A 25,343-nucleotide genomic window follows, 5' to 3' on the forward strand; every position below is an offset into this window, starting at 1 on the left:
ATTTTAAAAGGGTGAACTTTATGGTGTGAATGTCACAAAAAAGAAAAAAACAGTGCCTCTTCGCCAGTGAGTGGATGCTGAAATTAGTGGGTGAATGTTTGAGGAGAAGCAGGACATTACCATAGTATTCAAGTTCCCTTCAAGATATTTATCAGTTACAAAGGGAAAAAGAGTCGCTTTACTAGTAGAGAAACCTGTCAGAAACCACCTTAATCAAGATTAACATCACCAATAAGAAGACATATCGACTCAGGGTGGTGAGGTCGAGCTGCGCATCGGGCTCCACGCTGGGCATGGAGCCTGCTTAAGATTCTCTCTTCCTCTCTGCCTCTCCCCTATCCCACCTCTCTAAAAAAAAATTAAAAAGACGTATTAACATACACATCTAATATAATGCACTGAGAAGAACAAAATACCACTCTGTGGAATTCCTGCCAAAAATGCATAACCTCAATCTAATGATAAGACATCAAAAAACCGGGGCGCCTGGGTGACTCAGTTGTTAAGCGTCTGCCTTCGACTCAGGTCATGATCCCAGGGTCCTGGGATCGAGCCCCACATCGGGCTCCCTGCTCAGCGGGAAGCCTGCTTCTCCCTCTCCCACTACCCCTGCTTGTGTTCCCTCTCTCGCTGTGTCTCTGTCAAATAAATAAATAAAATCTTTAAAAAAAAAAAAAGTCTCAAGGCCAGGGCGCCTGTGTGGCTTAGTCAGCTAAGTGTCTGACTCTTGATGTCAGCTCAGATCATGATCTCAGGGCCATGAGATCGAGCCTATGTCAGGCTCTCTGCTCAGCGGGGTTTCTGCTTCTCTCCCAGCTCTCCCTCTGCCACTCCCCCTGCTCATGCGCACGTGCTCTCTCTCTTTCTAAAATAAATAAATCTTAGAGAAAAAAAAGTCTCAAGGCCATAAAAAGACAAGGAAAGGCTGAGGAACTGTCACAGATTGGAGGAGATAAAGAAGATACCACAACTAAATGCATCTGTGGTAGAAGGGGAAGTTAATCTTTTAGGCAACAGATCTACAGCCACTCACGAAACATCTCTATGAAATAGAAAAGTTGTTATATATACCTTAAATAAATCAAGTTCATTTTATACAAACCTCAGCTTCAACTGCTATTTCATACTTAGACTTCTTGCCTGGCATAGTTCGAATCAGATTCAATAGGCCATCTTCATCAATAATATTTGTCCCCAAGGCTGCTGCCTATTGATTAAAAATACAAATCATTACAACCATATCCTAACCATTACTTTCTGTTAAAAAAAATAATACTAATTCTAGGGTCTCTTCATAGGTGAAAACCACATTTGTAAATTAGAATAACTGCAATATTTTTAAAAACCATATTCATGAAAAAGTACCATTAACTAGAGAAAATAACAAATACATCCCCTAAGAGTGACGGGTTGGCAATGGACGTGTCACATTAGCACTTCTGCGGACTGCTTTATCTTTTCTTCTACCCTAGGAGGGGCAGAGCCACTAGGGCCTTCCAAGATGGACTCGTCTGAAGTTTTTGTTTTCTCCCATCATCTTCCCTGTTAAAATAACTCCGATGTGTCCATCTCCAAGTGATGAATTATGACTGAAGAATCAGAAAAGTCCTCATCCTCCCCCAAACTCCCTTATAAGCTATGAATAGCCACGTGACAGCTCCAGCCAATAAGACCTAAGGGGAATTCTGTAAGAGCTATTTCCAGGAAAACTCTTCTAAGGCCATTCACAGCTACTGTGACATCTTGCCACTGCTTCCTTTCTCCTGCTTAAATGTGGACTTGAATGCCTACAGCTACAGTTACCTGACAACACAAGGCAACATGCACAGAGACTAAAGCTACCACAGTAAAGGTGACAGAAATGGAGGATGGAAGTAGCCTAACTACATCACTGACCTGCTGGGCCATCCCCAGCAACTGCCTACCTCCGGGATTCTTGTTGGGTAAGAAAATAAGCAGCTATTCGCCAAACCACACTTACATATATTCTGTTACCTGGAGCTAAATATAATTTTCCCCAACACAAAAAGAGCTTTCAATAAACAAAACTTAATATGGAGTACACAGTGGCATATATAGGAATATTTAGGAGTAAAAGAAAAAGAAAACGGTATTTGCTTCTATCTATGAAAAATGACCTAAACTAGAATACTACACTAAGAAAGTCAACTACACAGGAACTGTGCCTTCAACTGGAAAACCAAAATCTTGACGTTGAAGCCAAGAACACTTCTGTGGAAGAAATAATATAGGGATGAAATTACTTTTTCCAACTTTTTTCTTCATTTAATTCTGTGTAGAGGGCATTGCTACAAATGGTCCCAGTAAGACCCTGCCAAGGCAAGCAGGCTATTTCACTGTGTTGAGAAGACAGCAGGACCCACCTTATCACTCTTGGACTGTCCACTATCACGACCCATGACAAGGTAGTTTGTTTTCTTGCTGACATTTCCTGTTACTTTGCCCCCGTAACGCTCAATTAGAGACTTGGCCTCATCTCGTTCAATGGACTCCAGCACTCCTGTGATTACAAATGTAAGGCCCTCCAAGCAATTTTCAGCTCCCTAAAAACCAAAATGTTCAAGCAGAGAGGAAATTACATGGTAGCCTTCCAAAGAAATATTTGGCATCAAAACTGCAGGAAGTTGATTCTTCTCATTTGACATCATAAATAATCTCAGCATGAAAAATCTGCAGGAAATTCACAGCAAATAAGCAAAACCTGTAATTAAATCCTGAGAAATTCTTACGTAGGTTAGCATTTAATAAACTTAACAAAACCAGCAATGAAAAATATACATCCAATACAGTTCACAAAGCTTATTAAAATTATCTATTCATACTACTCTCGTGTTTTTTTTTTAATATTTAAACCACTAGTTAACTTGCAAAACTTTAAATAAACAACTAGATGCAATCCACCTACAGAATTTCTTGTTATTGTTAAAAAAGGAAAGATGTGATTCTAAAAAGGCTAAACAAGTTTGAGCTTCGGCCCTTCTCTCTGCTTATTCTATGACAGAAAATCTAACAACCTGCGAGTAACTTAAAGGCAAGATCATATTACCTCCTGATTAGAAAGATAATTCGATATACAAAAGACACTGGCCAAAGAGAACTGGGTGGAGGAGACATGTAATCTTAACTGGAACTATGTACAGTTATAGACTTCTTTAAATTTTTGCAATGGTTCAATAAAATGATACAACCAAGCGAAATGAAAATTATGTAAACAATTCCAAGTTACTTATTACCCTTTGAATAGAGAATTAAGATCAACATAGACTTAAAACAGGCCTGCAAGGAAGAAGCTAAACGAAATTCAAAGACTGGGTGGGGGGAAAAAAAAGCTATGAATCTGCTTGGAGAGAAAAGGTTTGATTAACAACATCTCAAGGTCCCTACAAGCCTTATGATTCTAGGACTGAAATGATCTTGTGAACACTGAAGTATTTAAATTCTTCTCAACAAATTCAAAATGACCCTGGAAAAGTCCACATGCAAGCCTCTATCCCACATCCTAATCACCTATCCTGAATTATTACCCATTGTGGCTCTGAATATATATTTTACAACCAATCTCAGCACTTTTAGCCTCTCAACCAAACTCTTCCACTCTAGAACACTTACTGCGGGACCAGCAAGCTACCCAATATCCTCAACCTCTACTCAATATTTCCTCCACCACCTTGCCTTCACTGAGTCCCCTCAGGACTCCACTATGCCTAAAGTCCTCTCAAGCAGGGGCACCTGGGTGGCTCAATCGGTTAAGTTTCTCCCTTTGGCTCAGGTCATGATCTCAAGGTCCTGGGATCGAGCCCTGCATCAGGCTCCCTGCTCAGCTAGGAGTCTGCTTCTCCCTCTCCCTCTGCCCCAACCCCTCCACCCCACTTGTGTGCTCTCTCTCAAATAAATAAAATCTTAAAAAAAAAAAAAAAAAGTCCTCTCAGGCAGAGGAGCTTGTTGAGTCTTTCTTAGAGTCTGTCTTACACCACATGCAAGAGGCAAGGCTGACATCTTCCTCTAGCCTCCTAGACAACCCACCAGCCCCTTAAGGTTCACCCTCACCCCTTCTTTATTAGGGAAACTACTAATCTCCATTTGTGACCTGAATCCCCTCCCCTTCTACCTTCTCAGAAATCTCATACTACATTTGATTATCCTTCTCTTTCTGGTATGCCTTCAATCTCCCTTTCTGGTGGATCCACACTACCAGCAAAAAGTGCTAGTCCATGATTACCATATTCCTCAAAACGGAGCCCCTCTAGGGTTATGGGTTACTTAAAGGACAATTTTTCTTTATAGTATCAAGCAGTAATTCATTACATGAATAAATATCCCTAATTCACAAAGATGGTGACTAAGGCTTTTCTGTTGTTGTTTTTTTTTTAAGATTTTATTTTTTTAAGTAATCTCTGCACCCAACGCGGCGATCAACCCCACAACCCTGAGACCAAGAGTCACACACTCCGCAGACTGAACCAGCCAGGCACCCCTCTGTTAATTTTTAATTATCAATGCTCTGCTGCTGTGAACATAGTGAATACATGCATGGACCCAGGGGCCAGAGGCCCTGACAGAACAGCCTGCCCTCTCAGCATTCATACCTTTGGTATTTCTTTGGAGCCCAGAGCTTTGGGGCCTTCTCTATTTAAGTAGCTTCGATAAGCTTGATAATTAGTGCGTCTCTTCTCAGAATCTTCAGGACTTACAGACTTTGGGGAAAGGGGGAAAAAAAAGGCGAAATTCATGTAAAATTAAAAAACATTAAGTCACTTCTTTGTTTAGAAATTAACATTTTTAGCTACACAGGGACTTCCCAGTTTAGGCATGCCTGGCTTATAAACCTCCCTGCATCAGCTCTTCTCAAGCCTTTTGACCCTCTAAAGGCACATACTGCAAGGGCAGATTAGGTACACAAGCCAAATTGCTAGCCCCAAACAAAGACACAAAAAAAGTGTATTTTATTTCAAAAATTCATGTGAATTTCAAGTTCTTTTCCATAATATATCCATGCATATTTTAATGAAAAATTAATTTTCCCCCAAGTATACCTGATCACACAAGAAGATATCCTATGTTATCCTATACCCTTGCACACCCCTAAAACAAAGTAAATGGCCCTATACCTCTGAGTATATGAGCACAACAGGCTGAGAATTGATGGCTTCATATACACAGCAGGTTCAAACAACAGGCAAGCTTTATTCCCAAAAGTAGACACATTCTATATGCCACCCCTCCCTTCCAGGTTTAATCTCTCCTATTCTGTTTCTCTCAGGGGACCTTACTATGGGTCTATCTCAGAAAATCCTGGGGAAACTTTTTAAACTCTATATATCCCTGGACTCACTCTAATTTTCTGATTCAGATATATGTGGTATGGCTAGGGCATGTGTATTTGGGGGAAAAACATCCTAGATAATTCTGATTTGAGAACCACTACAAGAATGGTCTCTTGTTTTTTCTACTTCCTATTTCACATTTTTTTAACTTATAAGCCAGCTCAAATCCCTTTGAGAAGAGACAAAATATTACTTTTATACAAATAAATTATTTTAATCAATAAAGTAAGTAAGCTGCTCTGGTTATAAGTAAGCCATTAGAGGCTGCTCCTAGACTCTAATCCTACTTTTTAACAGTGGTTCTCGTATCCATCTGAGCTTATTGAAATACACCTGTCTAGACTACAAAACCATATATTTAACAAGCTTCATAGGAGAGTCCAATGCATACCAAAATGGGAAAATTATTCATTTGTAACATTAATTCTATAAAAAACATAATTCTGAATTATAAACAACTTATAAAGTAACTTTGAAGCACACCCATTCATGAAGTCAAAATTACTTAACCAAGGTAGACTGAATTTATTAAACACTCTGATATTCCCAAAACTGCTAAAAGTAAAAGTTCTAAGTCATTTCTATTCCAACTGAAAAATAAGGTGAAGAGTAAAGTAACATTTAAAGATTTCTTCTCCTTTAATAAAAATAGACCAGCCTCTGTAAAATGAACATGCTTAGTGTGCCTGAAGAAAAACATTCATCCACCAGGTAAGTATTTAGTGAAGAAAAACTGGAGACCAAAAAGTTAATTGTTCCCTTAAGCATATTTATGAGCACTGACCACAAACAAAAGTATCTAGAAATCACCATTTCACTGCTCTGCGCTAAAAAATAATGGTGATAAGCAGTTAAAATAGACAATATTCTACTTTTAATTCTAAGTGCCTAAGAGGCTTGAAGGAATAGTGGTTTCCCATTATGAATCTACGGTGGTTCCAAATTAGAGATTTTAAGAAATCCCTCAATTCTCAAATATAAAGATTCTGAAAACCATTCTGCATTATTTGTTTTTTTTTTTGCCTTTGCAAATGATTTCATTACCTCAACACTGTTATACAAGAGCAAAAAGGGGTACACTCAGGACAAATGCAAATTATTTTAATAATAATAGCAAAAACATAGCACTTACTATGTACCAGGCACTATTCCAATATTCCAGAATACTAACTCAGATACCACTATTATCCCTATTTTTACAAACGAGGAAACCAAAGCAGAGAGAGAGGAAGTAACATATCTGCTCAATGGCAGGGCTATGTGATCTGAAAATGGCTCCAGGGTCCATGCTCAGAGCCACCATGTTATTATACTGCTGTTTCTTGGGCCTCAGAGGACATGAGTTCAAAGTTGGCTCTGCTACTTACTAGCTGCATGGTCTTGGAAAAGTTACTTAACTCTTTCATCAGCCTGTTTCCTCATCATTAAAAATTGAATAATAAAAGTAAGTCATCTTACAGGGTTGTTGTGAAGATTACATGAGATACCATATGTATTAGTGCAATATCCAATACACGCAATAATAAATATTGGCTAATATAGCTATATTAATAAGCTATATTCTGCAACAGCATCTAAGTCAGATAGCTTAAAAGTACTGTAATGATTTATACAGCCAAAAATAAAACTTGAGAACAGCCAAACCCAAACCAACACATAGCCCCCAAATGATATACTTTTAGAAAATTTCTACCTCTTTTTTAGCTGGAGAACTTTTGGGTTTCTTAGGAGTTTTTGTCTGTCCTTTTAATTCAACAGCATTTTCTTTTCTTTTTGAAGCCACAGGCTCTGTTTCTTTATAAGAACTCTCTCCCTTTTTTTTCAAAAGGGCTACCTTGGAACTGGTTTTTGGAGAAGCTTCTCCTATTTTGTGAGGGGATGACTTCAAATGTTGCTGAGATCCTATCAAACTTTCACATTTAGTTTGCTTCTTGGGACTGCAGTTCTTTCTGTCATCTGAAAATTGTTCTGTTTTTACTAGGAAGAAAGAAAAGATTATGACTGTTGTTTTGGGAAAAAATGATACCCCCAAATCGAGATTTTTTTTCATTTTCAACTGAATAATCTTAGTAGCACACAATGTCATATCGTGATTTCTTAACATTCACATTAAGATTTTAGTTCTTTACACAGAACATTATTTTAAAAAACTATACATTTATACATTTTTGTATAACCAGTTCAAATTAAAGGATCTGTCTTTTTGATTATAAATGACTTATGGGGTTCCTGTTATAACTTTTTAAATATAAATGATTTATGGGGCACCTATGAATGACTTATGGGCATCAGTTAAGCATCCACCTCTTGATTTCAGCTCAGGTCAGGATCTCAGGGTTGTAAGATCAAGCCCCATATCAGGCTCCTCATTGGGCATGGGGCCTGCTTAAGATTCTCTCTCTCCTTCTGCCCCTCCCCCCCACCAAAATAAATAAATATAAATGACTCATCACTTCAAATGATATAGTAAACTACATCTAAGGACATGGCCTTTATTCCACAGATAAATTTCAATGATCTGAAACTTACAGAGAAAACTTACTGAGTGAATGTCAACATAAAAAATCTGTGTTTGTAGGGGCACCTGGGTAGCTCAGTCAGTTAAGCGTCCAACTCTTGGTTTCAGCTCAGGTCATGATCTCAGGGTCGTGAGATCGAGGCCTGCATCAGACTCCCTGCTCAGCACAGACTTTCTGCTTCAGACTTTCTCCCTCTCCCTTCCACTCTCTCCCTTCCCCTGCTCACCTGAGCACACACACTCTCTCTCACTCAAATAAATAAATAATTTTTTTTAAATAAATAATTTTTTTAAAAATTTCTGTGTTTATAATATAGTCTGAAAGCCCAAATCCTGCAATTTCAAGACTATATGAATGAATTTACTTATAGGATTAAGACCATCTATATTAGCAGATGCTTAGATTATCAGGACCAGTAAAAAATAAAACCTACAATCAGCAGGAGAGATTCAGATGACCTGGACAACTACAAGTCAATTCTATGAGCTCGAAACATCTAGTCCTTTGCCATCATCATATACTGAAGCCCACATGTTGCACTACACTTGGAAACTAACATTAACATGAAACCAAGAACTTAAATATATTTTTTACAACACTCATAGAGTAGACAGGCATTCAACACCAGCTAATATCCAAATATAGCTTTCAAAGTATCTAAGAAGAACATGCTTCAATATCCCTATGAAATAATGTCTACCTAACAATACAAGGCAATTTTTTAATAGAATGTTTAAACAGGTTATCATGAATTTCTTCTGTAAATATTCCAGGTTACTTTTCTCTGTTAGTATTACCTTTATGAGGAGATTTATGTTTTTCTGCTTTACTTAAATTGGCTTGGACAGATGAAAACGCTTCTCTCTCTCTTGGGTCCTTCCGAGCCTAAGAAAATTTGAAGTGTCAAATGTGACAAGTAATAGGAAAACTACTACCACAAAATATGTTGTTAAAATTGACCAAAGTTTTAATTTAATTAAGTTTTAATTCTAAGATTAAGGGTCACCTTCCAAAGCAAGAAGACAATACAATAAATTTTCATTCATTCATCCATACAATTTCTGGCAAAACGAAGCATTTTTTCTTACATTTTAACTTTACAGATGAGGAAACTGTTGAAAGGTTATAAAAAATACATCTATAAAAAATTATCACAGTTGTTCCCAACTTGTCAGAATGGAAGACTTGCTTCTGTTTCTTTCATCTCAATTCTCAAATTATATTATGCAGCTGAAAACTAAAATCTAAACCCAAAAGACTAAATTAAAATAACAATCTAAAGCTTAATAGAGCACCTTTCTCAAGAGGAAAAAAAAAATCCACTCTCTCCACTGCTCCCTCAAATCTCCATTTTACAAAGAGGTCATAAATCAGGATACATAACACAGTATACTTTTTTTAGTAATTATAATCTGAATGCCTTTCAGGGGAGTAAGGCTTTTCAAATGACAAAGTCCCCCCAACTCCTTATTGTCTTATACCCACCTTCTGTAAAATCTTTTAAAATAGATATTGATATGGACAATATTAATAGAATATGATTCAATGGAAACAAGGCTAACTTTTTGGAGATCAAGTACATAAGAACCCATTTGTGACAGAGAATAAGTAAAAGTTACAATTCATTGTTTTGTGAAGAAGGGTTCTGGTTGGCTTTGGCCCGATCAACCTTCCTTTAGCAAGAAGAAGTTTCTCGATAAGCTTCTCCAAAAACATTTTTATAAATTAAAATAATTTAGCTTCTTTCTAGAAGAGTGACTCATGGTTGTATCTCCAGAGCCTCGAATACACAGGTATGAAAGGGAACACTGATCTGCAGTGTATATTCAGAGTGCAAACAAACAGCCTGGTAAAACGCCACCTTTTTGGTCTTGGGTTCTTCATCCAACATGGCTAACGTTCTGGCAAACTCTTCATCTTCATGTAGTTGTCTCTCCAGCTGTAAAAAGTACCAACAGAGTAAGTTGCTTTCTTTCTTTCTGTAAATGAAAGTTTTTAAATGTCTGAGTCATGATACTTAGAAGAAACTGGAAAAAACATTTTCCAGAAAGTAAGTATGACATTCTTCTACTTAATATTAATAGTTCAGTATCACAGGTTTGCTTCATTAAGCCAAATTAGATTTCAGAACATTTATTTCTAATTTTACAGGTGCAATAGACAAACTGAATGTATTTTAAAGTCACATTTCTCACTTATAAAGTTCAAATTCTTAACGGTTCCAATACAACATTTATAGATCTCTTATTTCTATTTATTTTGAACTCTACAAAGAGCTCTGAAAAGAATCTCACCCTAACAGAAAAACAGTCTGAAGGGCACAAAAAAAGTAAATCTAAGAAATCAAGAACACTATATATTTTCTTTGCACACAATATATATACAAATATAAATATCACAATCATCAAACTCTAATTTTCAATTACTAATTCAAATGTATCTGTTCTGACTGTTCTGAAAACTTAAGTCATATCAGAAGTTTTCCTAACATGCTAATATAACACACAGATATTCTAATTACTTTGTTGTTATTTCTAGTGTTTTTACTTGCAGCAAAATGGGAGCTTTTCCAGGAAAGAATGTGTAGCAGTGGAATATATTTCTCATTTACAAACTAACTGGTGTTATGGCCCTGATAAAATGGCTTAAAGTAACATCAAACAAAAGCCTCCTTATATTATTCAAACAAAGGAAAGAACCTCCAGATCCATCCAGTCCAAAAGAAAAGGCTTGGAAATTGGCATATACCTGATGAGAACACAGTAACCAAGCCTTTTCTTGTTTTTTCTAAAATGAACTCGAGCTACACAGAACCATAAGCAAGCTGGACAGATGCACATCAATACATTCTCTGTTGCCTTATACTTACCGTAACTGAACTACACATCTAATGCTAAAAACAATATGAAAGATCTTCATCATCGAAAGGTCCTTCAAACTCTAAACCTCCAATTGCCCTGCAAGAATTTCTGGTTGAACTCTACACCATTTTCCCCAAATTTCACACTATGTAGTATACTTCTAGTAAAAAAGGATCTTTTCCCCAAATTTCACACTATGTAGTATACTTCTAGTAAAAAAGGATCTGAGAAGCCAGAACAGAAGAAATGTAAATACTCTCATCAGAAATTCATTATTGGTAATTATGACATTATAGTTTATGTAATTCAGTGTAATCAAATAAGATGGAAAAGATTTTGAAAACACAAACTACAAACTGCTAAAGTAATAAAATGTGATCAGATATATTTCAGAAAACTGGAATACTGTTTTCTCACAATATTTAGTAAGAGCCTTTTCTATGCAAAGGACTAAAATAAGCACTGATGTCACAAAGGTTGAGTGAAACAAACAGCCTGGGTGGGTGGAGCTTAGAGCCTACATATAGGGAGACACATAAATAGCAATTCCAATAAATGTTTAAAAAACGGGGTACACAAAAGATTGGGATCATTCCCTGCCTATTTTCAGACCACAATGCTTTGAAACTAGAACTCAATCACAAGAGGAAAGTCAGAAAGAACTCAAATACATGGAGGCTAAAGAGCATCCTACTAAAGAACGAATGGGTCAACCAGGAAATTAAAGAAGAATTAAAAAAATTCATGGAAACCAATGAAAATGAAAACACAACTGTTCAAAATCTTTGGGATGCAGCAAAGGCAGTCCTAAGAGGAAAGTATATAGCAATACAAGCCTTTCTCAAGAAACAAGAAAGGTCTCAAGGACACAACCTAACCCTACACCTAAAGGAGCTGGAGAAAGAACAGCAAATAAAGCCTAAACCCAGCAGGAGAAGAGAAATAATAAAGATCAGAGCAGAAATCAATGAAATAGAAACTAAAAGAACAGTAGAACAGATCAACGAAACTAGGAGCTGGTTCTTTGAAAGAATTAACAAGATTGATAAACCCCTGGCCAGACTTATCAAAAAGAAAAGAGAAATGACCCAAAGAAATAAAATCATGAATGAAAGAGGAGAGATCACAACCAACACCAAAGAAATACAAACAATTATAAGAACATATTATGAGCAACTCTATGCCAGCAAATTAGATAACCTGGAAGAAATGGATGCATTCCTAGAGGTGCATCAACTACCAAAACTGAACGAGGAAGAAACAGAAAACCTGAACAGACCTATAACCACTAAGGAAATTGAAGCAGTCATCAAAAATCTCCCAACAAACAAAAAAAAAAAAAAAAAAAAAAATCTCCCAACAAACAAAAGCCCAGGACCAGATGGCTTCCCAGGGGAATTCTACCAAACATTTCAAGAAGAATTAATACCTATTCTTCTGAAACTGTTCCAAAAAATAGAAATGGAAGGAAAACTTCCAAACTCATTTTATGAGGCCACCATTACCTTGATCCCAAAACCAGACAAAGACCCCATCAAAAAGGAGAATTACAGACCAATATCCCTGATGAACATGGATGCAAAAATTCTCACCAAAATACTAGCCAATAGGATCCAACAGTACATTAAAAGGATTATTCACCACGACCAAGTGGAATTTATCCCTGGGCTGCAAGGTTGGTTCAACATCCGCAGATCAATCAACGTGATACAATACATTAACAAAAGAAAGAACAAGAACCATATGATCCTCTCAATAGATGCAGAAAAAGCATTTGACAAAGTACAGCATCCTTTCTTGATCAAAACTCTTCAGAGTATAGGCATAGAGGGTACATACCTCAATATCATAAAAGCCATCTATGAAAAACCTACAGCAAATATCATTCTCAATGGGGAAAAATTGAGAGCTTTCCCCCTAAGGTCAGGAACGCGGCAGGGATGTCCACTATCACCACTGCTATTCAACATAGTATTGGAAGTCCTAGCCACAGCAATCAGACAACAAAAAGAAATCAAAGGCATCCAAATCGGCAAAGAAGAAGTCAAACTCTCACTCTTTGCAGATGATATGATACTTTATGTGGAAAACCCCAAAGACTCCACCCCAAAACTGCTAGAACTCATACAGGAATTCAGTAAAGTGGCAGGATATAAAATCAATGCACAGAAGTCAGTGGCATTCCTATACACCAACAAGACAGAAGAAAGAGAAATTAAGGAGTCGATCCCATTTACAATTGCACCCAAAACCATAAGATACCTAGGCATAAATCTAACCAAAGAGGCAAAGGATCTGTACTCAGAAAACTATAAAATACTCATGAAAGAAATTGAGGAAGACACAAAGAAATGGAAAAACGTTCCATGCTCATGGATTGGAAGAACAAATATTGTGAAGATGTCAATGCTACCTAGAGCAATCTACACATTCAATGCAATCCCCATCAAAATACCATCCACTTTTTTCAAAGAAATGGAACAAATAATCCTAAAAGTTGTATGGAACCAGAAAAGACCCCGAATAGCCAGAGGAATGTTGAAAAAGAAAAGCAAAGCTGGCGGCATCACAATTCTGGACTTCCAGCTCTATTACAAAGCTGTCATCATCAAGACAGTATGGTATTGGCACAAAAACAGACACATCAATCAATGGAACAGAATAGAGAGCCCAGAAATGGACCCTCAACTATATGGTCAACTAATCTTTGACAAAGCAGGAAAGAATGTCCAATGGAAAAAAGACAGTCTCTTCAACAAATGGTGCTGGGAAAACTGGATAGCCATATGCAGAAGAATGAAACTGGACCATTTCCTTACACCATACACAAAAATAGACTCAAAATGGTTGAAAGACCTCAATGTGAGACAGGAGTCCATCAAAATCCTAAAGGAGAACACAGGCAGCAACCTCTTCAACCTCAGCCGCAGCAACTTGTTCCTAGAAACATCGCCAAAGGCAAGGGAAGCAAGGGCAAAAATGAACTATTGGGACTTCATCAAGATAAAAAGCTTTTGCACAGCAAAAGAAACAGTCAACAAAACCAAAAGACAACCGACAGAATGGGAGAAGATATTTGCAAATGACATATCAGATAAAGGACTAGTATCCAAAATCTATAAAGAACTTATCAAACTCAACACCCAAAGAACAAAGAATCCAATCAAGAAATGGGCAGAAGACATGAACAGACATTTGTCCAAAGAAGACATCCAAATGGCCAACAGACACATGAAAAAGTGCTCAACATCGCTTGGCATCAGGGAAATCCAAATCAAAACCTCAATGAGATACCACCTCACACCAGTCAGAATGGCTAAAATTAACAAGTCAGGAAATGACAGATGTTGGCGGGGATGCGGAGAAAGGGGAATCCTCCTACACTGTTGGTGGGAATGCAAGCTGGTGCAGCCTCTCTGGAAAACAGTATGGAGGTTCCTCAAAAAGTTGAAAATAGAGCTACCATACGATCCAGCAATTGCACTACTGGGTATTTACCCCAAAGATACAAAAGTAGGGATTCGAAGGGGTATGTGCACCCTGATGTTTATAGCAGCAATGTCCACAATAGCCAAACTGTGGAAAGAGCCAAGATGTCCATCGACAGATGAATGGATAAAGAAGATGTGGTATATATATACAATGGAATATTATGCAGCCATCAAAAGGAATGAGATCTTGCCATTTGCAACGACGTGGATGGAACTGGAGGGTATTATGCTGAGTGAAATAAGTCAATCAGAGAAAGACATGTATCATATGACCTCACTGATATGAATGTCCTTAATCTCAGGAAACAAACTGAGGGTTGCTGGAGTGGGGGGTGGGATGGGAGGGATGGGGTGACTGGGTGATAGACACTGGGGAGGGTATGTGCTCTGGTAAGCGCTGTGAATTGTGCAAGACTGTTGAATCTCAGATCTGTAGCTATGAAACAAATAATGCAATATATGTTAAGAAAAAAAAAAAGAAGAAGATAGCAGGAAGGGAAGAATGAAGGGGGGGAAATCGGAGGGGTAGACAAACCATGAGAGACGATGGACTCTGAAAAACAAACTGAGGGTTCTAGAGGGGAGGGGGGGAGGATGGATTAGCCTGGTGATGGGTATTAAAGAGGGCACGTTCTGCATGGAGCACTGGGTGTTATGCACAATGAATCATGGAACACTACATCTAAAACTAATAATGTAATGTATGGGGATTAACATAACAATAAAAAAAATTAAAAAAAATAAATAAGTAGATAATACAGATAGATAGAGAGGTAACCTAGAGAGATAAGCCCTTCATAAACTAAAACCCAGCTTCAAATCAACAATCTCTAATTAAAACAAGGTTATCTTAGTTTGCTGATGCATCCAGCTGTGCTGTCAGAAGCAAAAACAAATCTCCTGTGATGAAATATAACAACATCTAGAGCCTCCAATTCTCTCTACAAATTTGTTATGTACAATGTCCAGAACTCAATCAGAAATAACAGGTACGTAAGGAACAAAATGACTTGAAGGAAACCAAAACACACAGACAATATAAGCAGACCATCATGGAGTTCTAACACACAGACTTTTAAATAATTTTACTTAATAAAGGAAAGCAAAGACAACATTGAGAACTTTTATTTTAATTATAAAAATATAAATTTTGCGTACTGTGCATTTTTCTGATGAAAGGATCTCTAGCTTTTCAGGCTACTGCTCAGTGAAGGTGTTCAAAGAAGTCAAGCAACATAAATGCTGAAATACAAGTTTTATGCAAATGTAGACTTATAACAATTACTTGCTGCTTCTTTCTAGTCTGTTTTTCCAGCTGATTCTTTTCGAGTGTATGGGATGCACAGCATGCAAAATTTTGCACACAGTTTCACGGAGATGCCACCCCCCCACCCCCAAACTCCTCTATGGACTTCTAAAGGTCCTTGAAACCACCCTGAATGATAAAGACAATTGAATTATTAAAAAAAATAATAAAAAATAAAAAACGGGGTACAACACAGTATGTAGGAGGGGTTTCTAATATAGTTTAGAAAGTATGAGAGAGGGGCGCCTGGGTGGCTCAGTCGTTAAGCGTCTGCCTTCGGCTCGGGTCATGATCCTGGGGTCCTGGGATCGAGCCCCACATCGGGCTCCCTGCTCCGCGGGGGGCCTGCTTCTCCCTCTCCCACTCCCACTGCTTGTGTTCCTGCTCTCGCTGTCTCTCTCTCTGTCAAATAAATAAAATCTTTAAAAAAAAAAAAAAAAAGAAAGTATGAGAGAGTGACACTTAAGCTAATAAACAGGAAGGGGGTTCAGGCATCAGGTATCAAGGTCTGGAGCCTCTGACAGAGACGAACACTCCTCCTTGAAACATTTTTCATTTGGCTTCCAGAAAATACCAAGCTTTCCTCATTTTCCTACTTCACTAGTCACTTTCTTAAATCTCCTTCGTTGGATCATATTCTTCTTCCTGACCTCTACATGTTAATAGTACCCTACAGTTCAATTCTGAGACTTCTTTTCTGTTTACATACTCTCTCCGTGATCTCATCCAGTTACACTGGTTTCAAGTACCATTCAAATGCTAATGATCCCCAAATATACATCTTCAGTTTAGACCTCCCCCCACTCCGCACCCTCCCCCTTGCACCCAGCTCCAGATTCCTCTATCCAAACACCTACTCTGCATCTCCATTTAGAAACCTATTAGACATCTCAAACTTAACACATCCAAAACAGAATTCTCTTCTTTGTACCAGTGTTCATTTTAATAAATGATATCACCATTCATCCGGTTGCTCAAGCCAAAAACCACGGAGTCATCTTTGCATCTTCTCGTTCCCTCCCACCTTACACGCAATCTGTCAGCAGCAACTGGAAGGTTGCACCTTCAAAGCACATACAGATTACGACTGCTTCGCACTATCCCTTCCATTATCACCCAGGTACAAGCCAACATCTTCTCTCACCTACCCAACCGTAGCAGTCTCCAAACTAATCTGCTTTTGATTTTGCCCCACCCATGGGGTTTATTAGCCTCCCAGCAGCCAGAATAATTTTCTTTTAAGATCCATCAAATATGTCACTTCTGTAGTCAACCATTCCAATGGCTGCTCATCTCACAGAGACTAAAATCCAAAATCCTTACCATTCCAAGTACTTTTGGTAGGTTCCAGAGACTTGTCATGACTTACAGGATTTCCAAATTCACTTGCTTTTCGGTTTAGAGGAAATCTTCCTCCAGGTAGTCAGCCCCATGGCTCACCATTATCATTTCATTTTGTTCCCCAGTGTCACTTCATCAGTGGGGCCTTTCTAACCCCTCTATTTAAAATAGAACACTCATAACCCCACTAATCACCCCCAAAATTATCTATCCCTTTACTTGTCTTCACAGCAGTTATACTGACCTGACATATTTTTTAACTGCAGTATCCTTAACACCTAGCTAGAACTGTGCCACGCACTCAGGGCTCAGTATTTGTTGAATGAATATAACAGGTTTACCTCTCAAGAGAGCACTCTGAACTGGAACAGATTTAGGGATCATCAGCATATACACAGAACTTACAGCCACATGAGTGGACTGAAATTGCCCACAGTGAAAAGAAAATGGATATGCCCAAATTAAATTATTTTAACTATACTAAAGAAGGCTTCCATTCAAAGAAATCTAATAATAAATCTTTAAATAATTATTCCCTGCTCTGATCACTTATCTTTTACATAAATTTAGATTTTTATATATTAGATTTTAACTTATTTTACACACTTTTTTTAAAATTTTATTTTATTATGTTATGTTAGTCACCATACATCATTAGTTTTTGATGTAGTGTTCCCACACAACTCTTACAATGACAGTCATTCCAAAATTAAACTAGAACATCCTGATTGTTTGCCTGAGTAGACTTTTTTCTTTTTAAGATTTTTATTTATTTGACAGAGAGAGAAACAGCGAGAGAGGGAACACAAGCAGGGGGAGTGGGAGAGGGAGAAGCAGGCTCCTGGCCGAGCAGGGAGCCCGATGTGGGGCTCTCGATCCCAGGACCCCGGGATCATGACCTGAGCCGAAGGCAGACGCTTAATGACGGAGCCACACAGGTGCCCCTGCCTGAGTAGACTAAATAGCAAGGCACAACATCAAGTTGTTAATGATACTTAAACAAAATGCCAGTACCTCTGCATCCTCATCAAGTTGCAACTGCTTGGTGATGACTTCATCATTTAATCTGGAATCATCTGCATTTTGTGAAGGCTGTATTTCAAAGAAAATCAAGCAAGATCAGCATAAACCTTAAGTTAAAAATCAGGTGCTTTTTCTTGACTGCAGCTAACTAAATACACCAATGAGAGATAAGTTTATGCTATAAAATAGTCTCACCACACACCAGCCGGAAGTTATGTTCACAGCTACTCCCTGACCATATCCAATTTCCTAATGAACAAATATCCTACAAACAGATGGTTCTCACTTGAATCTATTGAAATGTTCAAAAGAAGTACACCCAAAAAGACCTGTAGACCAACATCTTGGCTTCAGAAATAGTCCAGAACATTGGCAAACCAGTACGTGTGAATGGTTACATTTGTCCTATGGAGGCACTAATGAAATCAACAAACATACACCATTGGGCAGGTTTCCAATTACTAACTGGATGAGATCACGGGGAGAGTATGTAAACAGAAAAGAAGTCTCAGTCTTTTATACTTTCACTATAATTTATCTGTATTTGTTTCCTAAATGCCCAGAAAATAGTAAGTCCAACATCAGCCAAAGTAAAAGGGTCAAAAGTATAATAGGTAAGCCCGATTTATAAGTTATATACTTATGACCTCATTTGGGAACAAGCTTACTGTCCAGTTCAGTCTGGCTGAGGTCAATGGTAAAGTGAGCTTGTATTCTGAGTATTTAAATTCTAAGAATTATAATTTATCCTTATGATTTAAATTATCTTTTCCCACTTCCAAATACAAAAAAAATTAAATGTGCAGGGGCGCCTGGGCAGCTCAGTCGGTTAAGCGTCTGCCTTTGGCTCAGGTCATGATCCTAGGGTCCTAGGATCCAGCCCCATATCAGGCTCCCTGCTCAGTGGGGAGTCTGCTTCTCCCTCTCCCTCTGCTTGCTGCTCCCCCTGTTGTGCTCTCTGTCAAATAAATAAATAAAATCTTAAAAAGAATATTACATGTGCAATATTTTAACTTCCTCATCCTCTAAAATGATGGCAATATGTTTTATCCATAATCACAGGAAAATTATTTTTGTTAATAAAATATGTTGACCTATTTTTAACATCCAAATTTCTCTTATTAATGTAACAGTGAATGGGTACAAATCATGAACATTCTTGCTTGCATGTAGAACACTCACCTCTTTTCTTTTGCTTGCTACCATCTTCTTATCTGATCTCTGGACACTTCCAGTTCCAAAATAATCAAGCACTGACGTGGGGGTAAGTTTTATTGGTGATAAAGGTTTATTCTTGGTCTTAGTGTTTTCTTCAATCTTTTTCATGTTTGACGCTCCAAGATAACTATTTGTAGATCCTCCATTCTCTTTTGATTTAGAGGCTGCCTTCTTACACATGAAGTCATCTTCTTCATCTTAAATGGAATATAACCAAATACTATGATAAAACATCGATTCTAATTATATAAAGCAACCACTTCCACCAGCTTTATAAAAGGCATACCAGAGCTATAGAATGATTTCTTTTCTTCCTATCTCCTGAATTCAACTCATCCTCACATTTACCAATACCACAGATGTAATAAACAATTTCTGCCAATTAGCACCCAGAGTACACAAGTCTATTTATTTACTCATGTATTTGACAAATATTTACAGAGCACCCACCGACACTAAGGACATAGCAGTGAATAAAAAAGACAAAATCCCTGACCTCGTGAAGCTTGGAGTCCAGAAGAGGAAACAGATACAGAAGTAAACAAATATATGCTGTCAAGTTGTAACTGCTATAAAGAAAAAGTAAAACAGGAAGAACGAAGTAAAGAGCAATGAGGGCTGCTCTTTCAGTTTCGGTCATCAGGGAAAGTCTCTTTGATAAGCAATAAGGATACCTCAGGCAATGAAAACTGCAAGTGCAGAAGCCTTCATGTGAGTGCGCTTGGAGGTCATTGTGACTGCAGCACAAGGAAGGGGCTACAGCACTAGAGTTAAGGTGACAGAGGAAGGGGCCAAATCATGGGGAACTGTCTAGGTCATGGAAAGAATGTTAGGTTCTATTTTAGAATGGGAATCACTGAAAAATTTTTAACAGAGTAGGAAGTGATCCAACTTAGGTCCTGTCCTTCAGAGAACACACTGTCAAGGGGTAAAAGCGAATGCAGGAAGACCATGTTGAAAGATACTGCTGTTCTAGAAGAAATGCTGACGCCTTGGACTAGGTGGTATTTGCAGAGGCGGCAAGAAGTTGTCAGAGTCTAGCTATATATGAAGGTGGACTGTCTAGCAATATCTACCCCTTCGTTTAAGACTTTAAGCATTTGTTTGGTTACATTTGAGCTTTCTAAAAATTTCCCATTAAACATCTGGTTTTAAAAGTCTTTCGAAGCTTTCTAGTCTTTCTAATGCTTAGATACAACAATGTACCTCAAAAGGGCCTAACTATACTTTTTTTTTTGTTTGGTTCAGTGATTCACAAGATAAAAAGCTGTGTTGGCCTAATAACAAAAGAAATCCAATAAAAGGAAAAATCTAAAAGGCAATTGTGAAGACTAGGTCACTGGGGATGGAGAGGGGCGCTTCATAAATCTGGTGGTCACTTCCTCTCAAGTACTCCCTCATTCAGCCAAAAGCATTTGCCAGGCACTGTGCTATTCCTATGTGGCTGTCATCTCAAAGAGGAAAGTACCTAAGATATGTAAAAATCAAAAAGGATTTAGTCTTACTTTCTAATTATTATGTTAAAATGAAACTATAAACTTTACAAAGCATAACCCTTACAGGTTTCCGATTACTAAACACAAAAAGTAATCCATCACTTAGAGCAAATTCACTACAAATGAATTGTTCACTACAAATTCCCAAAGAATTTACACCTGATACTACCCTCCAAGGGCCTGCAATAATCATGGATAAATTTATAAGATGGCTCCATACTCCTTGCCACCAACAACTGAACCAGGAGTGGGCACTTGATCAAGATGGGGGCCAATCTTACCCTTGATCAGTTTGCTGAACTAATAAACTAAGGTACTAAAGATTCATTCCTGCATTCAGTGAGATATGATAGTGAGATATGACAGTGGCCTAACAAATTCCATTTTGCTTATATTAAGCTAGGTTTTTTACAGTAAGCAGGTTTTAACCTGCAACCAAAAGATTTTAATTAAAGCATACTTGTCTTATTTATCTTCAACTATAGTCAATCTACCTTCAAGCTTAAAATAAAAATTCATTCATAAATCTTCCTAAGCACATCCACGGTTAGATATACTTACCAGATTTCAGTTTAACCACTGTTAACAAGAGTCAGCCAGCAGACTAGGTTCAGTCACTCATATATCTGTTCTCCCTACCTGACAATCAGTCCTTCTCTGTCTCTGCCAGATGTGGGGAAAAGTGTCTGATTCAGATGGTTTTTGCAAAGGAGAAGTGACATGATCACCATCCCACCTAAGTACAACAGCCAGGAAAATCACCCTTAATAATCCTAATAACCATTAAGAATATAATCTGAAACTCTTTTCCTTTTCTGTAAGATAACAAAATAATGAACTGTTGTATTACAGAAGCCCAAATAATATTTTTAATTTATGGCTGGTTTATTTTAAACCCCTAGACTCAGTTAAGCTGTAGCCTAAGCCTAACCAAACCAGTAGCGTTCACCAACAAACTATTCTACTTAGCAGTCAAAAAAATTATGCAAAGTACCCTTAAAAGAAGATTCAAAACAAGACCAACACTGCTGATATCCTGGCTTTAATTAAAAACAAAACAAAACAAACACAAAACCGGAACCTGCTAAGTATAGACAATCAATACTTCTCCTTAGGCAGTAAGTGCAAAATTAAAAACACATCCCAGTGTATATAAGATAAGGCTTCTAATCTTATCTGAGAGCTTATTAAATTTCACAATTTTCACATGGTTTAAGTTCAACAACTCTATTTCTGGGCAGGAGGGATTACCTTAACGATAAAAGAACAAAATTACATTGTCTCTGCAAAATGACAGTTCTCTACTAGTTTGTCCCCCCACTTTAAAATGCCAAAAGCAGTAACATTCCATTTCCCCTACACCCAGCCATGCTTATAAGCAGTATGACAGAAAACCCCAGAACTAAATGGACCAAGTCAATCACTGTTCTTCTGTTACAGTTCTTCTCTAATTATTCAAGAACTTCCTCATTATCTAAAATATTTTACCTGTCTGAATCACTGCTATTTGGTATAGGCTCAGAAAGGGGAACAATGGTACTGGAGATACTTGCAATCCCTAGTTTAACCCTTTCTCCAGCAATCTCGGAAATATTTACAGGTAATAGGCTAACATGAAATTTAGTGAGATCAAAAATTTCTAAGATTATTACATATAAAAGACTGTTGGCAAGGGTGTAGGGAAATGGAACCTTCACATACATAACAGGCAATGATAGTAAATTTTTAAAAATCTTTATGGGGGAAGATCTTGCAATATGTATTGAAACCTTACATATGCATACCTTTTAACTGGACCCAGCAATTCCACTTCTAAGAATTTAAACAAAACAAAATAAAGGACCAAGCACACAAAGATATATGTACCAAAATGCTTATTACAGCATTTGTTCACTCAAAAGTATAGAGAACAGCCTACAGGAGGACAAGAAAAGATGAAGGGACAATTACGTGACTAATACAGTTTAGGCAAAAAAGAAAGCCTCAATTATGACAGTGGCACCAAACACAGAGGCAAGTGAATAGTGTTTATACAATGAGAAAACAAGTAACCAAAATATCTATTGTATGTTCAACCACATAACGGAATTCTATGAAATAGAAAATTTTAATGTATATCCATATTTACTGACATCTTCATATGTTTATTATGTGATAAAAGCAGGTGACTTAACAGAATGTTAATGACACATTTGTATCTACCTATATATATTTATAGATATACTTTTCTTAATTTTTTTTTTTAAGATTTTTATTTATTTGACAGAGAGAGACACAGCGAGAGAGGGAACACAAGCAGGGGGAGTGAGAGAGGGAGAAGCAGGCTTCCCGCTAAGCAGGGAGCCCAACGTGGGGCTCGATCCCAGGACGCTGGGATCATGGCCTGAGCCGAAGGCAGACGCTTAACGACTGAGCCACCCAGGTGCCCCAGATATACTTTTAAATTCACATTCAAAGACCTGAGAAGAATCAATAAAATGTTAATAATTTTTATATCTCTGGATAGATTTGGGTGATTTTTCATTTTTCATCTGTATATTACACTTCTCTTTCTTGTTAACCTCGATCTAATATTTTACAACAAATTGACTATCTCCTAGAAACTTTCTGACCCCTTGGCTTTCTGAGACAGAAAAGGCTTGGCTTTAGTTTTCTCCTTCCTTTCCACCTTCCTTTGTTTACTTCTTTCATTATTTATCAGCATCTCTGCTTATTCTGTCACTAGCTTCAGAGAGTTCATGGTATCTTTTTATCTAATTGCTATTAATAATAGTTATTATTATCGAGCATTAAACTACCTGCCAGGGCGCCTGGGTGGCTCAGTTGGTTAAGCGACTGCCTTCGGCTCAGGTCATGATCCTGGAGTCCTGGGATCGAGTCCCACATCGGGCTCCCTGCTCAGCAGGGAGTCTGCTTCTCCCTCTGACCCTCCTCCCTCTCATGCTCTCTGTCTCTCATTCTCTCTCTCTCAAATAAATAAATAAAATCTTTAAAAAATAAATAAATAAAAAATAAACTACCTGCCAGGTACTCTACCATATTCTTTATAATGCATTATCTTTAGTCAACTAGTTCTCTCTCTTATCCAATGCACAGACTCCATTTTCCACATTCCTGACAAACACACAGCAATGTCATTCAATGTGATCTCCCTTTTCTTAATGATTAGCACTACTGTACTCTTTAGTAAAAGTTCTTCCTTGTATTAAACCAAAATACTCCCCTATGAATTCCATCTATTTTCCTTAATCCATCCTTTTTCACATTGACCATTTAAAGACTGACCTCATTTCTTCCTTTGGTCCTCGTCCGTATAAATGCTTAAAACAGTTTCAAGCCATTCACAATTTGGGTTATTGCGAAGATTAGATTTTTTAAAAGCAAAGTGCCCAGTATAGCACTTATCCATGTTTTAACAGACATTCAATAAATAATAAAGTAGTAATCTCTAATGAAAACAACATTGAACCAGAATGCCAGAAAATTAAAATTCTAACCTGACTTCAACTTACTATTTTTATTTTTTAAAGATCTTTTTATTTTTAAGTAATCTCTACACCTAACGCAGGGCTCAAATTCACAACCCCAAGATCAAAAGTCGCACGCACCACCAACTGTGCCAGTCAGGCACCCCTATTTTAATTACCTGGGCTTCAGTGTCTTCCTCTGCAAAATGCTGGACCAAATTCTTAAGATTTTCCCTTCTATAATTTTGAGAATCTATGGATAGTCTTATAGATTTTTTAATTATACTGAATATTGGTGAGAATGTGATATTTGTTCTAATAGAAACACTGATTATGAAAACATAAACTAGTATGAATTTCCAGAAAGCAATTTGGCAAAATATACATAGAGCCTTAAAGATGTTCATAACTTTAGCCCAGTAATTCTTGGAGATAATCAGAAGTACTGACAAATATTTGTATATAAACACATTCATCACACTATTAGGAACATGAAAATGTAAGCAACAGAAATAATCAAAACTGGGGAAGAGCTATATAAATTGTGGTCTAGCCATACAATGGATCCATGCAGTCATTAAAAATTAATCCCATATTTCAAAGCTCAAAAATATTTTGGGAACAGTAAAATTAAGCTGGAAAAAAAAAATACATCACTTTGTTCTTTTAGGTTAGCCTTAACATTATAGGTATAAATGTCACCCCTAAGAGGGGATCTTCTTTTTCATGAGCCTTCTCTCCTAGAGATCTCTTTATAACAGTGGAGCGTAACATCAAAAACTAATGATGTACTGTATGGTGACTAACGTAACACAATAAAAAAATAAAAAAAATAAAAAAACAGTGGAGGGTATTAGAGCCTTTCTCTGAATTTTTGGCTTAGAATACGTGAATTTAAACTTAACAATGTCTTCAAGCTATAGATCCAAAGATGTACTATAATCCAAACACAGACATAATTTTTTAAGCATTTTCATAATTTCTGAGTAAAAATGGAATTACACATGAATTAAAAAAAAATATGAAGTGTTCTGCATAAAATTTCAACTATGTTTATACTGTACTGAGCTAAAACTACATACAAGGCCCTTTTTTCTCTGCTAACCACTAAATAAATAGCTCTCCAGGCCCCTTGGAAAGTATGAGCAATTCGAGTGAAATACAGTTGTGAAAAGAGAAAAAAAAGACTGGCTTGCCTGATTCAACACTTATTTAGTACTCCGTGATTTATGCACTCCCCCATACTTCTTACAGTTATGGGGCAAACTAACACCAA

General features: G+C 37.3%; 2 protein-coding genes across 3 annotated transcripts in view; one reads left to right on the forward strand and one right to left on the reverse strand.

Moving 5' to 3' along the window:
- Positions 1–2,369, forward strand: part of WDR19 (WD repeat domain 19) — a 122,473-nt gene extending 120,104 nt beyond the window's left edge. Inside the window, exon 37 of the mRNA XM_032400209.1 lies at positions 1,473–2,369. The gene's annotated coding sequence lies outside the window, so the exon portion shown is untranslated. The remainder of the gene's footprint in view (positions 1–1,472) is intronic.
- The window catches only part of RFC1 (replication factor C subunit 1), an 86,388-nt gene that overhangs the window by 19,682 nt on the left and 41,363 nt on the right, over positions 1–25,343 (reverse strand). For both annotated transcript variants that reach the window (XM_032400211.1, XM_032400210.1), the window contains exons 5-12: positions 19,069–19,301; positions 17,878–17,955; positions 9,726–9,803; positions 8,662–8,749; positions 7,039–7,322; positions 4,608–4,715; positions 2,385–2,564; positions 1,103–1,207 (exon numbers count right to left, since the gene is read on the reverse strand). In XM_032400211.1, the coding sequence (XP_032256102.1) occupies positions 1,103–1,207; positions 2,385–2,564; positions 4,608–4,715; positions 7,039–7,322; positions 8,662–8,749; positions 9,726–9,803; positions 17,878–17,955; positions 19,069–19,301 (1,154 nt within the window). The remainder of the gene's footprint in view (positions 1–1,102; positions 1,208–2,384; positions 2,565–4,607; positions 4,716–7,038; positions 7,323–8,661; positions 8,750–9,725; positions 9,804–17,877; positions 17,956–19,068; positions 19,302–25,343) is intronic.

This window comes from Phoca vitulina, unplaced genomic scaffold (assembly GCF_004348235.1).
Source record: "Phoca vitulina isolate PV1807 unplaced genomic scaffold, GSC_HSeal_1.0 scaffold3, whole genome shotgun sequence".
In the NCBI taxonomy this organism is placed as follows: Eukaryota; Metazoa; Chordata; class Mammalia; order Carnivora; family Phocidae; genus Phoca; species Phoca vitulina.